The sequence below is a fragment of the Vombatus ursinus genome, unplaced genomic scaffold, assembly GCF_900497805.2.
Source record: "Vombatus ursinus unplaced genomic scaffold, bare-nosed wombat genome assembly UNPS02014786.1, whole genome shotgun sequence".
Lineage (NCBI taxonomy): Eukaryota > Metazoa > Chordata > Mammalia > Diprotodontia > Vombatidae > Vombatus > Vombatus ursinus.
Genome location: NW_020954564.1, coordinates 11,647,873 through 11,670,423, shown reverse-complemented (window position 1 = coordinate 11,670,423; position 22,551 = coordinate 11,647,873). Strand labels below are relative to the sequence as shown.

At 36.6% G+C, this 22,551-nt stretch overlaps 1 protein-coding gene across 1 annotated transcript; it reads left to right on the top strand.

Moving 5' to 3' along the window:
- Positions 1-2,518: 2,518 nt before the first annotated feature.
- On the top strand, positions 2,519-21,875 carry LOC114046995 (olfactory receptor 1J4-like). The gene is given in 3 exon segments (XM_027867639.1): positions 2,519-3,015; positions 20,934-21,370; positions 21,373-21,875. Coding segments are annotated over 3 exon segments (1,437 nt in total).
- Positions 21,876-22,551: the final 676 nt, after the last annotated feature.

The window sequence follows — 22,551 nt, the reverse complement described above, 5'->3', positions numbered from 1 at the left end:
ATGTGAAACAGGGGATCTGATATTTGATTCTATAGGCAACAGTGAACCATGGGAGCTTCTTCAGCAAGCAAGTGATCAGAATTTTTTAAAAGACTATTACTTTGGCAATTCGACAGAGGGTGAATTGGAGAGGGAGCAAGGAGCAGAGAGACCAATTAGGAGGTTATTACAATAGTCCAAGTGAAAAAAGATAAGAGCCTGGATGGGTGGTGGTTTAGTGAGTGGAGAGAAAGGTAAAGATGTGAGAAATGTTTTAAAGGCAGAACCAACAAGACCTGCCAACTGATTGGATGTGGAGGTGTTCAGAGAGAGTCGAGATTATCTTCAGAGTTGCAAATGTGTTTAACAGAAAGCATGATGGTATCTTTGACAGAAACAGATAAGCCATAAGGAGGGGTAGTTTTTTTGGGGGGGTGATTTAATTCTGTTTAATTCTGTTTTGGACACATTAATTTTGAGATGGCTTTGGGACACAGAGTTGGAAATTTCCAATATGCAATTGATGATGTGCAACTGGAACTCACAAGAGAAACCAGATCTCTCTCATCTCATGTGTTTGGTGTAAATCAAGGGCTTTTATAAGTGGTGACTTGTTTATAATTGACAAGCAGAAAATACAGTAGAAGAAAAACTATTTAACCTAGGTTAGAAGAAGAATCGTATGTAACAAGAAAATCCAGCTAATGATTCTCACAGCTTTATTTCTAGGAGTCTTGTATAAATGGTAAAGTCTGAGATGAAATACCAAGAACAGGCTAGCAATACTAAAGAGAAGAGACAGGAGGTGGGTTGGGAAAAGAAACGGTAGGAGAAGAGATATTCAAAAGGTTAAGCACTAGAGGAACCCCAGGAAGAGGCTGCTTTCACCTCTGGTTATAGTCCCTGCCTCTAGCCTAGGGTTTAAGGCCTCTTCTTTATATTTCTTTCTTGATCCTCTGATATTTAACCTCTCATTCTTTTCACCACTTCTCTTGAATAAAAATATTCTCTCTATCAGTGTTATGGCTGATCTTTTCTCCAACATACCACCATCCCATGCCTCAATAGCAGATTTTAACAAATTGCTGTAGCCCAAAGATTCACTCCCCTTGCTCTCCATATTCAGTTAGATCTGTCTTTGATTTAGTCATGCTGGAAGCCTTTCCAGTGCAGTAAAACTTTCCAGGTCTTGTGCTCTAAAGAACACAGAGAACCCTTTATGTCCTGCAGATGCATCAGAGCCTCAGGAAAGAAATAAGTTATTTATATTGGACACGACCCCAGTGTCTTTGCAACATACAGTTTATCAGTCCATTGGAGAGTGGTTCAGAGATATGTGGATAGAAAATACTCATCTCTCTCTATTCTGTTCAACACAAGCCACTCAGAGCAGAGATGGTTATGGCAGAATGATTATTACTAGGAGTGAGAACAATCCATCACAAGCATTTAGTAAGTGCTGATACATACTTGGAACTATACTATTCTCTGAGGATAAAAAGCCAAAAGTGAAACAGTCTCTGTCCTCAAAGGACTTATATTCTTTTTTTTTTTTTTTTTGCTAGGCAATGGGGTTAAGTGACTTGCCTAGGATCACACAGCTAGTAAGTGTTATGTGTCTGAGGCCAGATTTGAACTCAGGTCCTCCTGAATCCAGGGCTGGTGCTCTATCCACTGTGCCACCTAGCTGCCCCTAAAGGACTTACATTCTAACAGGGACAAATGTACACATCTACAGGGATGTCTGAAAATTTTTAGTGTTATTTTATGCTGTTAAAGCTTTATAAATATAAAGTACATAAGTTTATATAGAAAATATAGGGATAGGATCTGGACCTGTGATTTTATTGGTGTAGAGACTTCCTGGCAAGGAACTTCCTCTCCCACTGTAGGGCAACACTGTCTCTGAAACATATAATCATAGATAGCTGGCCAGAGCACTGAGGTTAATTGATTTGCCAAGGGTCACACAGCCAATAGTGTTGGAGGTGAAACTTGCACCTAGATATTTCTAGATCAGCATTTTAGCCACTACTACATGCTCCTCTCAATATATACATACAAACACACATATAAGTATATATGTGTATATATACATATATGTATATATATATATGTGTACATATATATACATACATATAATTCAAAATAGTTTCAGGAGGGCTAAGAGACTAAAGAGTTAAACAAGGGTTACATTGATAGTGTAGAGATGAAGCATGCCGCAGAGGAATGAGCACTGAACCTAGAGTTTGATTTCTAACATTCTGGTTCTCAGGTCCCTTTAATCTCTAACATTACAGGTTTTCATGAAACATGGGTTTATGAACTAACACTCCCAGCCCACACTATTCATGCCTAAGTCTAACAGTTATTCTAACATTTTTTTCTGGGGTACCTTGGAGTTCCAAAGAAGTTGAGATTTGTACAAGGTCACATGGATGGTAACAAAGCTTTGATTTGAACACAGATCATCTGGGTCCAAGTGGTATGCTTTCCCCGTGCCAAACTGATCCCTTCTTCTTTAAGCTGATAGAACAGAATGGAGAGGGAGAACAAGACAAGTATCTCTGAATTCCGCCTCCTGGGACTTCCTATCAGACCACAGCATCATGTTCTGTTTTACATTCTTTTCCTGAGCATGTATCTCACCACAGTCCTGGGGAACCTGCTTATTATCTTTTTGATCAGACTGGACTCTCACCTTCATACTCCCATGTATTTCTTCCTCAGTCACTTGGCCTTCACTGATGTCTGTTTCTCATCAGTGACTACCCCAAAGATGCTGGTGAACATGCAGACAGGGAGCCAGACCATTCCCTATAATGGCTGCATCTCACAGATGTGTTTCTTCATATTCTTTACTGATCTGGACAGCTTCCTGCTCACTGCAATGGCTTATGATCGCTATGTTGCCATCTGCCACCCTCTCTATTATACCACTGTTATGAGCCAGAGTCTCTGCAGCCTGCTGGTGGTTGGCTCCTGGATTGTCTCCTGTGCCAGCTCTTTTTCCCACACCCTTCTCCTGGCCCAGCTGTCCTTCTGTGCAGAAAATTCTGTCTCCCATTTCTTCTGTGACCTAGCCGCTTTGCTCAAGCTGTCCTGCTCAGACACTTCCCTCAATGAACTAGTCATGTTTACTATGGGAACAATAGTCATTATGCTTCCATTAATATGTGTCCTTGTCTCTTACATACACATTACTGCCACCATCCTGAAGATCCCTTCTACCAAGGGGACCTGCAAAACATTGTCTACCTGCGGCTCACACCTGTCTGTAGTGTCTTTGTATTATGGGACAATCATTGGCCAGTACCTTTTCCCTTCCTCCAGGAATTCAAATATCAAAGACATTATCTCTGCCATGATGTATACAGTGGTGACTCCCATGCTGAACCCCTTCATTTATAGTCTGAGGAACAGGGACATGAAGGCTGCTTTGAGAAGAATCCTCAACAGAACAATATTCTCCTCTCAGCGACAGTAACTCATGCTTCTAAACTAGCTCCATTACCCTAATTTCACTCAATGCATGGAGTTAAACATAATCTCTACTTATGCTACAGTTGAAAAGGTAATAATAATCATACCTTATATTTCTTTATTGTTGACAATGGACTTTCACATATGTTATCTCATTTGATCCTTAATTGTAACCCTTTGAAGCTAGAATGGCAGAAATTATTACCACATTTTCCAGATGTAGAAACTGAGTCCCAGAGACTGTTTCATGCAGGAATCAAATTGATGCTGCTTACTTCTACTATGTCTACAACCCCATATGGATGCTCAATGATTGCTAATGAGGTTATTTCTACTACCTTTGGTACCTAAGACCAGTTAAAATGTCAGTTTAAAATGTTGGGATCTTCATATGCTGTTTATTTTATTTGGAGGGAATTGGGAATCCTTGGACAGAATGGAAGAGACTGTCAGAGAGATCTCTCAGCATCTTTCCTTCCTTCCTTCCTTCCTTCCTTCCTTCCTTCCTTCCTTCCTTCCTCCTTTCATTCTTTCCTTCCTTCCTTCCTCTTCTTCCTTTCTGCCTCTCATTCTTTCTCAAACATTTTAAAGCACAACTATATCATGATGTTATGCAAATCATTGGGAATAGTTTTGAATGTATTGTGTTTTTCCAAATGTAGATTGCCCTTCTGCCCCCAAATCTGCCTGCCTGAAACTAACAATCCATGATATAAATGCATGTATATATATATATATGTATATATGTACATATATATACACACCCACATGCATCTATAGATATATGTACCTTTCCCTCTCTCTATATATATCCATACACATACACACATATACATACACACATGTACATGTATGTATATACATACAAGTACAGTCATGTCATCTTCTACCCCCCTCCCCAGAAATCAATAAATTTCAGCAGCTCCCTATCATCTTCAGAATAAAAGACAAAGCTCTCTGTTTGGCATTCAAAACTCTTTATAACTTAGCCCCCTCCTACCTTTCCAGTCTTTTTGTACCTTATTCCCAGTCATCTATTTTTCTATTCAATGACATTGGCTTCCTTGTTGTTACATGAACAAGACATTTCATCTTTTAGCTCTGGGTATTTTCTTTGGTTGTTTGCCATGCTTAGAATGTTATCTCTCCCCATCATCCCTAGCTTCCTTTAGGTCCCAACTAAAATCCTACCTTCTACAGGAAAATTTTCTGAACTCCTCTTACGTCTAGTGCCTTCTGTCTCTTAACTATCTCCTATTTGTCTTTTACACAGTTTGCTTGTACATATTTTTGATTGCTGTCTACTCTATTAGATTATGAGTTATTTGATGGTAGGGACTATCTTTTGCCTTTTTTTTGGTATCCTCAACACATCACAGTGCCTGGCATATAGTATATGCTTAATAAATGTTTATTGATTGATTGACTTCCCATTTCCCTGCCTATTCTAGTCGAAGGGACAGTAGTTAGCAAGGCCTTTTCCCACCTTATCTTGCCTCCTTCAAGTGATGGCCTAAACTCATTAGTCCTGAAAGTATCACCTGTCACAAACAAAAATGTTAAGAAGCCCTGCCCTTAAGGAGGTTACATTCTAATGGGAGAGATAACAAAAATATGAATATAGATATACATACGTATATATGTGCATATATATATAATAAACTGAATACAAGGTAGTTTGGGGAAGGCCTAACACTATCATCTGGGGATATCAGAAAAGATTTTGTATAGAAAATAATACTTGAGTTGTTTTGAAAAAAACTAAGTATTATGAGAGTAGAAGGTGAGTCCTGGAGGGCACAGACACTGGAGAAGGGGAGTCATGTGTGCACCAAAGCAAGTAGGCAAGTGTGAGTGTATTGTAAAGTAAGTAGAGGAGGATAATGTGTAAGAAGACTAGAAAAATAGGAAAGACCCAGATTGTGAAGAGATCCAAATGTCAAATCAAGAAATTATTGTTTAATTTTTGGTGTACTGCCCTTGAAGAATATTACTTTGTACAGTTAGTAATCATAACTGTAAATATAAGTGGGATGAACTCACCCATAAAATAAGAGTGGATAGCAGAATGGCTTAGAAACCAGAATCCAACAATATATTGTTTACAAGAAACACACTTGAAAGACAGAGACATACTCAAAGTTAAAATAAGGGGCTAGAGCAGAGTATTATCCTTTAGCTAAAGTAAAATAAAAACTAGGGTAGTGATTAAGATCTCAGACAAAGCAAAAACAAAAATAGACCTAGTTAAAAGGGATAAGCAGGGTTGTGATAACAAAAAGGGATAAAACTATATCTTGCTAAAAGGCACCATAAGCAATGAAGTAAAATCAATACTAAACATGTATGCACCAAAAGGTATAGCATCCAAATTCTTAAGGAAAAAGTTAAATGAATACAGAAGGTAATAGAAAGTTAAAGTATACATGTGGGGCACTTCAACTTTTCTCTCTCAGAGCTAGATAGTTCTAACCACAAAATAAATAAGAAAAAAGTCATGATGATGAATAGAATCTTAGAAAATTTGGATATAATACATCTCTGGAGAAAACTGAATGGAAATAGAATGGACTATACCTTTTTTCTCAGCTGTCCATGGCACCTTTACAAAAACTGATCTTGTATTAGGGCTTAAAAACTTCACAATCAAATGCAGAAAAGCAAAACTACTAAATGCATCTTTTTCAGACTATAATACAATAAAATTACATTTAATAAAAGGAACATAGATTAAATGGAAACATAGATTAAAAGTTAATTGGGAACTAAATAATCTAATCCTAAAGAATCATTAGTCAGAGGACAAATCATAGAAACAGTCAATAATTTCATTAAAGAGAACAACAACAAGATAATATTCCACAATTTATGAGATGGTGCCAAAGCAGTATTTAGGGGAAAATTTATGTCTCTAAATGTGTACATCAATGAGATAGAAAGAGAGAGAGTAGATCGATGAGTTGGACATGCAACTAAAAAAAACTAGAAAAAAATTAAAAATCTCCAATTAAATACCAAAATTGAAATCCTGAAAATCAAAAAAGAGATTAATAAAATTGAAAGTAATAAAATCATTGAACTAATAAAAAACTAAGAGCTGGTTTTATGAAAAAAATAAAATAGATAAATTATTGGTTAATCTGATTTAAAAAAAGAAGGAAGAAAAACAAATTACTAGTATCAAAAATGAAAAGAATGAACCAAAAAATGAAGATGAAATTAAAACAATTATTAGAGTTATTTTGTCCAATTATATGCCAGTAAAACTGACCATCAAATGAATGAATGGATGAATATTTACAAAAACATAAACCACTCAGGTTAACAGAAGAGGAAATAGAACACTTAAATAACCCTATCTTAGAAAAAAAAAAAACTTGAACAAGCAATAAATGAACTGCCTAAGAAAAAAATCCCCAGGACTAGAAGGATTCACAAGTGAATTATATCAAGTATTTAAGGAACAATTAATCTCAATACTACATAAAGTATTTGAAAAAATAAAGAATGAGTCTTATATATGTCCTTTTATGACACAAATATGGTTTTGATACCTAAACCAGGGAGAAAAAAACACAGAGAAAGAAAACTATAGACCAATTTCTTTAATGAATATCAATGCAAAAATTTTTAATAAAATAATAACAAGGAAATTACACCATTATATCAAAGATAATACACTATAACCAGGTGGGATTTATCCCAGGAATGCAGGAATGCTTCAGAATCAGGAAAACTATTAACATAATTGACTGTATCAATTAAAAAAACACAAAAAAATCATGATTATATCCATACATACTTGAAAAAGCTTTTGACAAAATACAACACCCATTCCTATTAAAAACACTAGAAAACATAGGAATCAGTGGAGCCTTTCTTAAAATGATAAGTAGTATATATCTAAAACTCAAACCAAATATTATATGTAATGAGAATAAACATGAAGCCTTCCTAATAAGATCAGGAATGAAACAAGGATGTCCACTATCACTGCTATTATTCAATATTGTACTATAAATGCTAGCTATAGCAAGAAGAGAAGAAAAAGAAATTGAAGGAATTAGATTAGGAAACAAAACTATCATGCTTTGCAGATGATATGTTGGTATACTTAAAGAATCCTAGAGAATCAACTAAAAAACTACTTGAAATAACTAACCATTTCAGGAAAGTGGCAGGATATAAATAAACCCATATAACTTATCAGCATTTTTTATTCATTACTAACAAAACCCAGCAGAAAGAAATAGAAAGAGAACCTATTTACAATAACAGCAGACAATATAAAGTACTTGGAAGTCTACCTGTCTTGACAATACCCAGGGATTATATGAACATGACTGTAAAGCTCTTTCCATACAAATAAAGACAGATTTAAACAATTAGAAAAATATTAATTATTCATGGATAGGCTGAACCAATATAATACAAATGACAATTCTGCCTAAATTAATTTACTTATTCATTTCCATATCAATCAAACTACCAAGGAATCATTTTGTAGAGCTAGAAAAAATAGTAACAAATTCATCTGGAAGATCAAAAGTTCAAAAATGTGAAAGAAAGTGATGTAGCAGTTCCAGATTTCAAACTCTGTTACAAAGCAGTAATCATCAAAACAATCTGCTCCTGACTATGAAATAGAGTGGTGGATCAGTAGAATGGATTAGGTACACAACACATAGTAGTTAATGACAATAGTAATCTAGTATTTTATAAAGCCTGAAATCCAACCTTTTGGGGTAAGAACTCAACATTTGACAAAATTTACCAGGAAAATAGGAAAGCAGTTTGGCAGAAATTAGTCATAAACCAACATTGCACACCATATACCAACATAAAGTCAAAATGAATAAATGCTTTAGACATAAATGGTAATATCATAAGTAAATTAGGTGAGCATGGAAAAAAGTACCTGTCAGATCTTTGAATAAGGGAAGAGTTTATGACCAAACAAGAAATAGAGAGCATTATGGGAGGTAAAATAGATGATTTTGATTAGATGAAATTAAAAAGCTTTTGCACAAACAAAACTAATGTAGCCAAAATTAGAAGGAAAGTAGGAAGCTGGGAAAAAATTTATAGCAAGTTTCTCTGATAAAGGTCTCATTTCACAAATATAAAGGGAACTGAATCATATTTATACAAACAAGAGCCACTCCCCAGTTGATAAGTGGTAAAAGGATATGAAGAAGCAGTTTTCAGAAAAAGAAATCTAAGTTATCAATAATTACTTGAAAAAAGGCTCTAAATCACTACTAATTAGAGAAATGAAAATTAAAACAAAAATGAGATACCACCTCACACTTATCAGCTTAGCTAATATGAAAGAAAAGGAAAATGACAAATGCTGGAGGGATGTGGAAAAGTTGGGATACTAATGCATTGTTAGTGGAGTTGTGAATTACTCCAACCATTCTGGGGAACAATTTAGAACTATGCCCAAAGGGTTATAAAACTCTACATATCCTTTGAACCAGCAATACCACCATTAAGTTTGTATCCCAAAGAGATCAAAGAAAAGGAAAAAGAACCTACTCATACAAAAATATTTATAGCAGCTGTGTGTGGGGGGGAAAGGGGCAAAGAATGGAAAATCTAAAGAATGTCCATGAATTTAAGAATGGTTTTAAAAGTTGTGGTATATGACTGAGTGAAATATTATTGTGCTATAAGAAATGATGAGCAAGATAGTTTCAGAAAAACCTGAGAAGACTCATGAAATCATGCAAACTGAAGTGAGCAGAACCAGGATAACATAATATACAGTAACAGCAATATTGTAAGAATGATTAACTGTGAAAGACTTAGCTGCTGTAATTAAGACAATGATTCAAGACAATTCCAAAGAACCCATGATAAAAAGTACTATCCAAGTCCAGAAAGAGAACTGAAGAATTCTGAATACAGATTGAAGCATAATTTTAAAAAATTCTCTATTTTTATTGTTTTATTTCACTTGTGTTTTCTTTTGCAACATGGCTAGTATGGAAATATGCTTTGCATGACTTCACATGTATAATCTATATCAAATTACTTGCCTTCTCAAAGGAGGAGAGGTGCAATGGAAGGGAGAGGATTTAGAACTCCAAATTTCAAAAAATGATTGTTAAATTTTTTTACATATAATTGGGAAGTATTTAACAAAATAAATAAAACTAATTTTAAAAAATAAAATTATTTAGGAACACTGCACTGAAGTAATGAAGACAACGTGATTATATTAAATAGGGGCTTTAACATAAGTATAATATTTTATGTGATATATGTTTTCATAAAATCATAAAATATTAGAGTAGGAAGGTGGCTGAGAAATAATTTTTATCTTACTGCCTCATTTCATACATAAGGAAACAACCAAAGTGATTCAAGAAATTTCTCATGGCTACTCAGGTGGTAAGTGACAAAGCTGAGAGTCCAACTCAGATGTGTTGATTCCACATCCAATACTCTTTCTGATAAATGAGGCTACATATGCTTTTGTAGTTTTAATAAGTGTAAGGTTTCATAAGATATGCTAATGAGCACAGTCAAATGAACACTGGTCTTGTAGTCTGAAGGCTTGGGTTCCACTGTTGCAAACTGTAGAAATATGACTCACATGCAGCCAAATCTTATATCTTGCAGTCCAGTGCTTTCTTCCTTGTAGTCAAAATTTGAAAGCAATTTATATATGAATAGTCTTAGATCTTTATTTGTTTATTTTTATGGATTTACTGTGGTCTGTTTCATATCATAATTATTTATAGCCTTACCTGTTTACTAGACTATAATCTGTACAAGGTAAAGAACTCTTCAGGTAGGAGTTGGAAGAGATGACTTTTAAGGTTCCATCAACATTTAGGAGTCTGGAATTCTAAGCTTTTAAAAATATTGCCTTTTATCCACCCAGTGTTATTGTATGGCTTTGAATCATGGAACACTACAGTGCCCCAAAGAATTAAAAATTAGTATTACCCAGAAGTCACTTGAAATGTTCATGGTGGATGTGAGAATGCTGCAACATATGACAAAAAAAGAACTTTAAAGAACTGGAGAAAATATTAGCAGGGAAATTTATGAGCAAAAAAGAGAAAGGACTGGCCATGTAGTAGGAGTGAGGGATGACAGATGGACAGATCGAGTACACCACGGTTATGTCAAAAGAAAGGAAGGATGGAACCTAGTATGTTGAATGGAACCTAGAAACAAACTTACAGACATACATGTACAAGAATCTCAAAGTATGGATAGGCATAGAAGAGCTGCTCTCTGTATCATTAAAGGGAAACATCCAGAAACAAGGAGATCTTGGATGCATTTGAATATCCTCAAAGCATAGCCTAGAGCCTTGCACATAATAGCTGTTGAATACATATGTTCATTGAATGAATGAATAATGCAACACTGAGCAAATCACTTCTTTTTGAGCTGTTACTGGTAATGATAGAGTGAACAGAGTATTGCTCTATACTCTGTACCGCAATGAATTCCATCTGTAAATCAAGGGTGGACATTTAATACCTAACTCACAGAGCTGTTTGGATGAAAAAGAGTCTATAAACTCTAAAGTGCTAAAGCAATGCCAGCTATTTTTTTTTTAATTTTAGTTTATCATTCAGTCAGTAAGTATTAACTGTCTATTCTGTGCCCAGGCTAGGGCACAAAACAATCCCTAGACTCACAGAGTTTGCTTTATGTGTTTCTTCATTCCATAGCAAAGTGTTTTAATTCTCTCTCTCTCTATATATATACATACACACACAAGTATACATACATATATATGCATATACATACACACATATACATGTCTATACATATACATACATACATGTGTATATGCATATGTATATCCCCCAAAACTAAAATGAAGGTGAGAAGGATTCTTGTCTAAATCTGAATAATTTGAGTCTTAGTTGATTATGGATGTCCAAGAGTCTAGGCAAGGGCAGGTGGTATTAGGTAAATGAGACTTGCATGAGGTACAGCTTTGAGCTGGAGAATAAGAAGCTAATCATTTCTTTACACAGGCCCAGAGGAGAGAGAATGGACACCCCAAAGGTATTTTTCCCAATGGCCCACAGTATTGCCTTCTCCAATCTCTGACACAAACATTCCCCTTCCCCCAACCCCAGTGTATCCATTTCACAGGGAGCCTATGGGGGATTACTCCATGTTTATTTCTAACCAGAATCTTGGGAGTATTGTCTCCCTCCTCCTGGTTCCTTCTTTGACTGATAAAGCAGGAGTCCCAAGCTCCTTTGGTAGTGGACAGGAATGAAGAAGCTCTTCCCAACAAACATCGTGCTTTATCCATTTCCCCATTCCCTGTGAGCAGCCCAGAATTCTGAAGACTTAGGTTATCCTGTTTCTTCCAGATTCCCATGTATCCTGGTGAGAAGCTGTATGCTCTGGAGTTGAGAGCATCTGAATTTATCCCATGCAGGCACAGGTCAGATAGATTTGGACTTCTTTATTCAAGTAATGTGTATTTGTGTGTTTACGTTGGGGGTGTTGTTTGTGTGTGTGTGTGTGAGACAGACAGGCAGACAGATTCATAATATTTTTCTGCTTCCTCAGATTTAACAAAGAATAATGCCTAATAATAGCGAGCATCTTATAGCACTTTTAGGTTTGCATAGAGTTTTAAAAAATATCTTATTTGATCCTCACCACAATGCTGTGAGGTAGGTGATATTATTCTTATCTTCCAGATGAGGACACTGAGACTGAGAAATATAGTTACTTGCACAATGTCACTTAGCTAACAAGTGTCTGAGGTTGAATTTGAACTCATGTCTTCTAAGTCTAAATCCAGTGCTCTATCCACTGAACCATTTAGCTGCCTATTACTTTCCAATGCAGATTCCCAATTTATTTGAATCCCCATGCTAGACCATAGACTGTTAGAACATGGAATATAGGATATTAAAAATGTAAAAAAATTTTACTCAGTCAATAAACTTTTCTTAAGTGCCTACTTTGTGCCAGGCACTGCACTAAGTTCTAGGCTTATGAAAAGAGACAAAAGACAGTTCCTGCCCTCAAGGAGTTCATAATCTAATGGGGAAGAAAACTTGCAAACAAGCATATACAAATAAAGATACAAGATAAATAGAAAATAATTTAACAGAAGAAAGCACTAGAACTAAGAGGAGTTGGGAAAGACCTCCTGTGAAAGATGGGATTTTAATTGGGACTTAAAGAAAACCAGAGAAGTCAGTAGGTAGAGATGAGGAAGGACATTCTGAACATGGAGGACAGCCAAGCAAAAGTCCTAGAGCTGAGATGGGGTGTCTTGTTTCTGGAATAGCCAGGGGACCAGTTTTACTAGATCAAAGAGTATGTGCAATATGTAAGAATACTAGAGAAATTAAAAAAAGGTAGGTTATGAAGAGCTTTGATTGCCAAACAGAACATTTTGTATTTGATCCTGGAGATAATAGGAAACCACTGGAGTTAACTGAAATAAAAGGAAATCAGAAATCAAAGGAACCTAAGAAAATAGAATGTTAAAACCTATAAAAAGGAATAGAGAGTTAGCATCATCTAGTGGAAAGACCACCATACTTAGCATCAGAAGACCTGAGTTTTAGTCCCATCTTATAAAATTATTTAGTAGCTGAACTGGAGAAATCACCTCACCCTTTGAGCTTCAGTTTCCTTATCTGAAAAAGGGATAAATAATACTTTATTAGGATATCATACAATAGAACAATAAAACTCTATAAAAATATAAGCTATTTTGAATCTTCGCACTAGAAAGGACCTTAAAATGTTAGATAGGGAAGGGATCATAAAAAATAATCTAGTCTGAACTACCCATTAAACAGAGAAGAAAAGTGGGTCCAAGAAAAGTGGGATTGAGGTCAATATCAATAAGGGAATTGGAAACAAAGCCAAGTCACAGAACTCAGTTCTTTTGACTCCTAAAACAGTCTTTTGTGTACTGTATTCCTTGACCTCCTTGATGCTTTTCTGAGAGGTTGTATGACTGTTGGCCCTAGCTCTCCCATACTGCAACCTCTCTGATAGCAAGCCCTAAGATTTCCTGTCCTCCCTGCTCTCTCACCTTAGGTCAGAAAATCAATGAAATTAAATTAGAAGATCCTCTGTTCATATGAACAGCTCTTTCAATGTAAGGAAATCTAGTGAGTGGGAGAAAAGTCAGAGTTCAGGAACCATTCTGTACAACATAAGAGCTTTCCCCAAATCAAAGCTGTTGAAGGGGGAGATGGGCTATTTAAGTCAGTTGTGTGCACTCACTCCATTTGGAGTATTCAATTAGATGCTGAAGGAACACCTGCCAGGGATGCCATGTAGTTGATTCCCACACTGAGTGTTAGTTTGGAATAAATTAATTCTGAGGTTTCTTTAAACAATGAGCCCCTATTAGGCTAACTCTGAGATTCTGCTAAACTGAGATTATATGACTCTGTTTCTTTGATTATATGAGTCTAAGATTCTTTGATAGAAGAATTCTAATCTTTTCTAGTATTTTATGAATGAAGTGGATTAACTCATAAATAACATACTTTTGAAATTTGCAGATGACAAATCTAGGAGGGGGAGCTAACAGGTTGAATGATGAAATTAGGATTCAAAAAGATTAGAAGAAAGCTTAAAAAGATAGGCCAAATCCAATACCTCATAATTTAATATAAATAAATATAAAATACTCCACTTGAACTAAAAAAATCAGCTCTACCAGTATAAAATGGAGAAGGCATGACTAGGCAACAACTTGTGTGAAAAAAAGATCTAGGAGACTTAGTGGACTGCAACCTCAAAGTGAGTTAAAGATGTGTTATGGCAGCCAATAAAGCTATGGTTAGATGGTTGGGCTACATTAAGAGAAGCAGCATCCAGAGTAAGAGAAGAAACAGCCCTGCTGGGCTCTGCCCTGGTCAAACCACATCTGTAGGATACCCTTCGGCATTTTATTCCCCATTAATAAGCTGGAGCATGCCTATAGGAAGGAAACCACAGTGGGAAGCAACACTGGAGACCATTCTATCCAAGGATTAATTGAAGCAGCTAAAAATGTTCAGACTAAAGAAGAGAAAACTTTGAGGGAGCTTGACAGCTGTCTTTACCTAGTTGTAGGACTGTCATGTGGAAAAGGAACTGGGCTTGTTTTGCTTCAACTCAAAGTGCAGAATTGGAAGTGATGGGTGAAAGTTGTAGTGGAATGGCAGATGGGTTCAACATAATGAAAAATTTCTTAACAATTAGAACTGTCCTAAAATTGTATAGGATACTTTTGAATATAATGAATTCTTCCTCCCTAGAGAATTTCAGGTGAAAGACAAGAGGCTGCTTGTTTGGCATGTGGTGGAAGAGATGCTTTTTTAGGTGTGAGTTCAACTAGAAGACTTGTGAGGTCCCTTTATACCCTTCAATTATGTGATTCAATGACTCTGTGACATCCTCTTATCTACATAAGCTTGTTATTTAAGTAGTTGTGATATTGAGGACATTTATCCTTGAAAAGAGAAGATGTAGGTGAAGCATAATAGTTTCCTTCAAATATGTTTAAGGCTATAATGTTAAAGAAAAACTTTATTACAATCAAAGGACCCAAAATTAAAGAGGCTAATTACATAAGTAGTGAGTTGCTAGTCTCTGGAGATATTCAGAGTCTGAATGAACTCTGATTGAAAGTTATATTGAGAAGCTTCATATTTCAGTTATGGGTTGAATAGCATGACTTTTCAGTTCCCTTCTAATACTTATTTATATACACACATAATATAGATTATATATATATTAAAATATATAAATTGCATCCATGTGTATACACATATACATACATATGTCTATATATACAGAGAGAGAGAGCTGTGTGTATGTGTGTATGTCATGTGTGTGTGTTTGAAGGGAGACCTTTTCATGAATAGTTTAAATATATATGTGTTGTTGGACCCCTATTTTGACAATAAGACAATCTTGTGTGTGAATACTGCCACTAACGTATTTTGGTCATTCTATGTATATTAGTGTTATTAAAAAGCACAGAAGCAAAGAAGTTCAGCTATGCTTTGACCCAGAGATCTACATTGGAATCATTTGGAGCTGTGTGTTACTGATGATCAAACAGTATAACAGAAGTAAGGAGTAGAGCACCCACATCCAGTCTGGCAGGAGGAAGAGTTTAAATCATTTCTGCACTGCCTATGACCCTTCTGAACCTTGGTCAGATTGGCCCATCCCATACAGTAAAAGCATACGAGAGAAGGAAAGTGAACTTTATGTAAGGCTCCCAGAAACCTATGGTGGCTTGATAGTAGTGGTCTATGAGTTTATTGTCCAATTTTTTTCTAAAACTTTGTGTGTAGTCCTGGTTGCTATATATCTGAGGAGTCTAGTGTTACGGGAGTCTATGTGCCATTTTGTGTTTCCTCTGGGTATGGTGTGTTCCACTGTAAGGCCTTGTAAAGGCTGGGACCTAGGACATAGTACACCAAGGAAGATATTTAAGTGGTGATAAAGTATCCTACAGATTCAGCCACAATGCAATATATTCGATCCTGTACAATCTAGCCCAATCTCCCACCCACAGGAAAGATTGTTTGTCGGGACTGGCCAGAGACTGTGGTGCAGTTGAACATATTAGGCAAGTTTAACATTAAAAGTGGTGTATAGCAGTGAAGTCATTCTGAGAGGCTGTATTGCACTGATTGATATTACCAAGCATATTTAGGAAGAAGAGGAAGACTGTTACTGGATTCAGTAAGTTTAACTAGGCTGACTTGCTTTTGTGAGATTAAGGCCCAAGTGAGACTCTCTAGGCTATAAGAAAGGTGCTTTTCCACTGTGGTTTTTCTAAGGAAATTATTTCCTTGGTTTTAGGATTATATGGAGCCACTTTCCTAGTGGAATTAGGGAAGCAATTGAAGGAAAGTATCTGTGTCTAGATGTTGCCTTGCTGAGTGGCTGGGGCCTTATGATACTGTCCCTGTGTGGCAAGAGGTCAATAAAATCAATAAAGACTGAGTTGCTTATTGGAAGGCCTTTCAAAGATGATTGCATAAATCTTTTAAGCAGCACCAGTGATGCGACACTATCATATTAAATATGTGTTTGGAATCTGAATATAATGACTGCCTAATGGGAAGCAACTGTATGACCCATGTGATTTAGTACTAAAGGCAGAATTTATGCTTGAGTCAAAACGGGGATAGAAAAAGCAAGCCAGAAAGTCTCTGCTAGAACTCTGCTGAGTTCATCAAAGGTAAAGAGAAGGAACTTGGGGACCAGGAATTCCCTTGTCACATTAACTCTCACAATGGAAAATTCCTAGGGAGAGGCAAAATAGGAAGATGATTCTGATTAATTGGAATATATTACCTAGAATATGGTGAGAAAATAGGATTGCCTCTCTCAGAAAGATATATTCAGATTATGTGGAAAGCATGTCTTTGGACAAAAAAGCTAATATAGTACAAAACCATTCCCATCATGCAGCAAGCAGATGGTAGTAGAGGGAAAAGAATTCTCGTAGCCACTGATGTAATTGGCAGGATGATGTGTGAGTTGTCATGTTTAAGATAGCACAGTCTCCACATTGAATGGGATACATGTCAATGTGATTTCCTGAAGTAGAGATTTGCTTACCTGGAATCAGAGACAAACCAGGTGTGCTAGCCACAATTGAAGACCAAAGGACTCAGATACCTTCTGAGTACCAGGATTTGCTAGATGTATTTATTAAAGGGAAAGCAGGTAATTTGTTCTCTCACCAAGAATATAATTGGCTCATAGACTTCCTCTGAATATCACTACCTTATGGGTAGAATTATGACCTTCCTTAGCAAGAGAGGTGAGCTTTATTGGCAGATATACCTGAATATATAAAGGCATATATTTTAACATAGGACTGTGTATTTAGAATTAGAAGGGACCTTTGAGGCCATCTATTTCCATTTATCTTAGAGAGTCCAAGACCCTCATTTTAAGTATGAGGAAGCTGAATCTTAGAGATATTAAATGATTTGCTCAATCACATAGGTAGTTAACTGACAAGAGTCCAACCTCTGACTTCAACCTCATGACTCTTTTCACTTTCATCCTCAGTGTTGGGGTGCTTTCGTCTTTGCCCTTAAGAAACAGGGTTTACTATGAGCATGTATTGACTTTTACGCAGAGTTTAGGTCCATTGGTAGATGGAACAAAAGGGGCCTTCCTGGACTCAAGTGTGACATCTGTAATAACTCCAAATTTGCATTCATCCTTGTAACAGGGAGAGACATAGTTTTTTGCCCCCCATTAAGCTGTCCTTATACAAAAGTTTATGAAGGAAGCAACTAAGTCAGCAAACTATGTAACTGTCTGTCCTCTTCTGATCACACTAATTCATACCTACAGAAACAAGGTATAATAGAATGGATGAAGAGGTATTGGCAGTTATTAGCCCTGCAGACATGGCAGCAACTGGAAGGGGATTGATACCAGGTGATGGGAACAGGGTTATATGATGTTAAGGATGCATATGATCTTGGAGTTCAACTATTCCTACATTTTACAGATGAGGAAATCAAGACCAAGATAGGTTGAGCAACTTGCCCAAGGTCACACAGCAAGTTAGTGGACAAGTGAACCTAGATCAAAGGAGTTTTGGTTTTGTTGTAGACTCTGCACTTATTGTCCTTTGTCCTCCCACTTTTGTCATTCTTGTTTAAAGTCCTATTATGTGTCATCATGGTGAGGGGTGACCTTGAGTTCTCAGATGACTCTGTAAATGGAGAGTAAGCTCTGACACATCCTACCACAGTGGAAACACATTAAAAAAAAGCCTAGCAACTGATTGTGGATCAGTCATCCAAACACCAGTTTACTTTAGTTTAGGAAGGCTCGTCATTGGATTGAACACAGGATGAAGAATTTTTCATCCAGATAACACAAGAAGACAATCTGCTAGGGCACTGAATGGTTGCAATTTGTGTCAGTGGAAGGAATATCCTCAGTAAAGAAATCTCAGATAATCCTGATATTATATGAACAGAAAAATACAATACTATTAACAAACAGAATCCAATTTTAAATTCACACTGATACCTATCTGAACATTTGGGAATCATGGTATTCCATAAAAAAGGCTAAGAAATAGGATAAATAGTACTTGAATTATGGCAGCCATATAAAAGAAATATGACTGTGATTCAGGTTATGAATCTTTTCCCCAGTTTCATCCCAACTTGTTACACCATTTGAATCACAACCATGAAAAACCTGAAGTATATGGAACTTTTCTGAACAACTTCAGTTAGCATTAATTTGTGAAACTGAAACACATCAGTGTGGTGTAGTGGATAGAGTGCAGGTCTTAGAGTCTGAAAAAAATGGGTTCAGCCCCACCACTGAAAAAACATGCTAGCTGTTTAACTTTGAGCAAGTCACTTAACGTTTAAATGCCTCAGGCAGTTCCCGAGGATTTATTCACTAAATCATGTACAGGTTGCACACGGTGGATCCTTACGCTTAAAAAAAAAATCACAAATTCTTCATGTCCTTTTTTGTAGAATCATATAAACTTTTTGGGGTAAAGATATTTTTGAAAGGATTTAAGAAATGAAAGGACTTAAAAATAAACAAGAAAGACTTAATTACTCAGCAACATAATGAATATCCTGTAAGAGTGAATTTTCCTGAAATTGAAACCCTTACCCTTTTAGAAGTAAAATTTTATATTTTAATCATTTTAATTTAAACTTTCTGCAGACTATCTTCCTGGTCTAACTTATTTCTTTCTGGAGCAGAACATACTGCAAAAAAAACATGATTTCATCTGTGTAGATACTCCCTCCATTGATGGCTACCACTCTGTGCTTTAATAGAGGGTCTTCATGAGCTACTGAGGCAGCAATTCATTACCTTGAGAGCAACCTTCCAGTCATGATACTTTCTTCACTTAGCTTGATGCCTCCTCAGAAACATTTTTGTCTTTAAGTCCAGATAAAACTCAAAGCCAGAGAACTAAGCAGTGAGGTCGAGTTTGTGTTTTACTCGCATAGACTTTGAAAGCCGAGGGTCACCTTCATTCCATGATGAGACATTGGACAGATTTTCTGATGCAGGAGACAGAATATACTGAACACTTTGTGACTTGTGATTTCATTAGAATAGAGAATTTCCAGGGAGGAAACTCCATAAACTAATGTAGATTGATACACTCTTGGCAACTTTTGGTCTTAGAATATTGCTTGGGGTCATTAAGATACTAAGTGACTCATCCGCAGTCACACAGCAAGTATCTTTTTGTTGTTGTTGTTGTTCAATCATGTCCAACTCTTTGTGAATGTGACCCATGGATTATAGCATGCCAATACTATCCATGGAGTTTTCTTGGCAAAGATTCTGGAATGGCTTGTAATTTCCTTCTGCAGTGGATCAACACAAATGGAGATTAAGTGATTTGTCCAGGGTCACACAGCTAGGAAATATGTGAGGTTGGATTTGAACTCAGGACTTCCTGACTCAAGGCCCAGAATTCTGTACACTGAGCATCTTTCCTATCCTTAAAATTAGCTATGCTGCTCCTCAAACAAGAGACACATAATCATCACAGGGTCCATATATGAAGTCTTTCCAGCTTGGTAGGTATGGGAGCTTCTCATACACTGGATAGCATAGAGAATCCAGGGCCACTTCCACACAAAAATGAGCCACTGTGAGGAAACTTTAATGAAGGATGATGTGCAATAAAACACAAAGCAAAATAAATCCAAGATTGATTTATCATAGAGGCAATGTGGTGCCTAAGTTCAAATACAGGCGCCTCTACTTACCAAGTCGGGCCAGTCACTGTCTTAACATTAGTTTCTTTAATTATAAAATGAAGGGGTCGGACAAGATGATCTCAGAGGTGTCTTCCATCTCTATATCTATTTTGATGAAATGTAGGGCTCTATGCTAACTATAAGTATAGTCCTTTGGAGAGTGGAATCAGGTGTGTGAGAAAACCTCTTCTCTCCCCATTGTCTCTGAATGGAGACTCTATGTGATAACCACGCAGAGACAGTCACAACAGAAAGATTTTTGTCTCTGAATAAGAGAGAAGCTTGTTGAACAAACCTGGACTGGCAGATTACAAAGGCAGTATTCTGTAATAGGATGAACATAGTCCATGGAGCCCATGGTCTAATGTTCTGTGATCTAAAGCCCTTCTAGTTGTAATGCCACATGTTCTATTTTATAGCATTCTAGGTTATGTATTCATTCAAATATAATATTGTTCTCGCTATGCTCTAATGTACTTTCCAGCTCTAGCATTTTATGTACAGATGCTACCATTCTAGGTTCTAAATCTCCTTCCTGTTCTAACACTTTATGTTCTAAGGTCCCTTTTAACTCTAACATTATAAAGTCTGTATTCTAAATCTTATCTAAACATTTGTGACTTTATGAATCTTATGTGTATTAAGCCTAATTTTTGTGACTCAGTGGTAGATATTTCTCATTCCCTTTTCTTCCAGCAGTTAGTAAAACAGCATGGGAAGAGACAACAACACAAGTGTCTCTGAATTCCTCCTCCTAGGACTTCCCATCAGACCACAGCAACAGGTCTTGTTCTGCATCCTGTTCTTGAGTGTTTATCTCACCACACTGTTTGGGAACTTGCTTATCATCTTGCTGATCAGATTAGACTCTTGCCTTCATACTCCCATGTATTTTTTCCTCAGTCACTTGGCCTTCACTGATGTCTGTTTCTCATCAGTGACTACCCCAAAGATGCTGGTGAACATGCAAACAGGAAGCCAGACCATTTCCTGCAATGGCTGCATCTCACAGGTGTATTTCTTCATATTCTTTGCTGATCTGGACAGTTTCCTGCTCACTGCAATGGCTTATGATCGCTATGTTGTCATCTGCCACCCTCTCCACTATACTACTGTCATGAGCCAGGAATTATGCATCCTACTGGTTGCTGGATCTTGATCCTCTCCTGTGCCAACTCCTTGACCCACACCCTTCTCCTGGCCCAACTGTCCTTCTGTGCAGACAACACCATAGCTCACTACTTCTGTGATCTGGCTGCTTTGATCAAGCTATCCTGCTCAGATATCTCCCTCAATGAACTAGTGATATCCACTGTAGGGGTAGCTGTTATTACACTGCCATTAATATGTGTCATTGTCTCTTACATCCGTATTCTTGCCACCATCCTGAAGATCCCTTCTACTAAGGGGGTCTGCAAAGCTTTGTCAACCTGTGGCTCTCACCTATCTGTGGTGTCTTTATATTATGGGACAATCCTTGGTCAGTATTTTGTCCCATCCTCCAATAACTCTAATATCAAAGACATCATTTCTGCTCTGATGTATACAGTGGTGACTCCCATGCTGAACCCCTTCATCTACAGTCTGAGGAACAGAGATATTAATGGGGCCCTAAAGAAAGTCCTTAGGGGAATGTTCTCTTGTCCTTCATAGCCAGAACTATGATCTAATTTTACTCAGGTCATGGAATTATACATTTTGTCTACTCATTCTACAATTCATAAAAATAAAGATAATTTAAACTTATTTTTCCAAATTTCTGCATAAATTCTCCATAGAGAATCTATCAGATATCAATAAGAATTCCCCAAGATGAAAAGGGATAGATTTTTGTTGAGCTCTTGAGTGGTAGACTGACCACTCACATGAATGCAAAGAAAAGTACATTGATTTATTGTTCACAAGTCACCATTTCTGGACTTTATGGTATTTCTGTGAGGTGAACAGATAGGGATCCTTTTGGGATGAGGAAAATTAATTGTTGAACAGCTCACATAATTTACTCAAGGTTAATTTACTTTCACAAACATTTTTAGCATCTCTTATGTCCCAGGCATTATTAGGGACTAGGGATACAAAGACAAAAATGTAAAACAGTCCTTTGCCCTGAAGGATGTTACATTCTTCAAATAGGAAGTATTAGGTCTCCTGAAACCAAGTCAAAGCCTGTTCTCAAAAGCTCACACTGAATGCTTACATAAATGAAATAGAAAAAGAGGAGATCAACGAATCGGGCATACAACTAAAAAAAACTAGAAAAAGAACAAATTAAAAATCCTCAATTAAACACCAAATTAGAAATATTGAAAACCAAAGGAAAAATTAATAA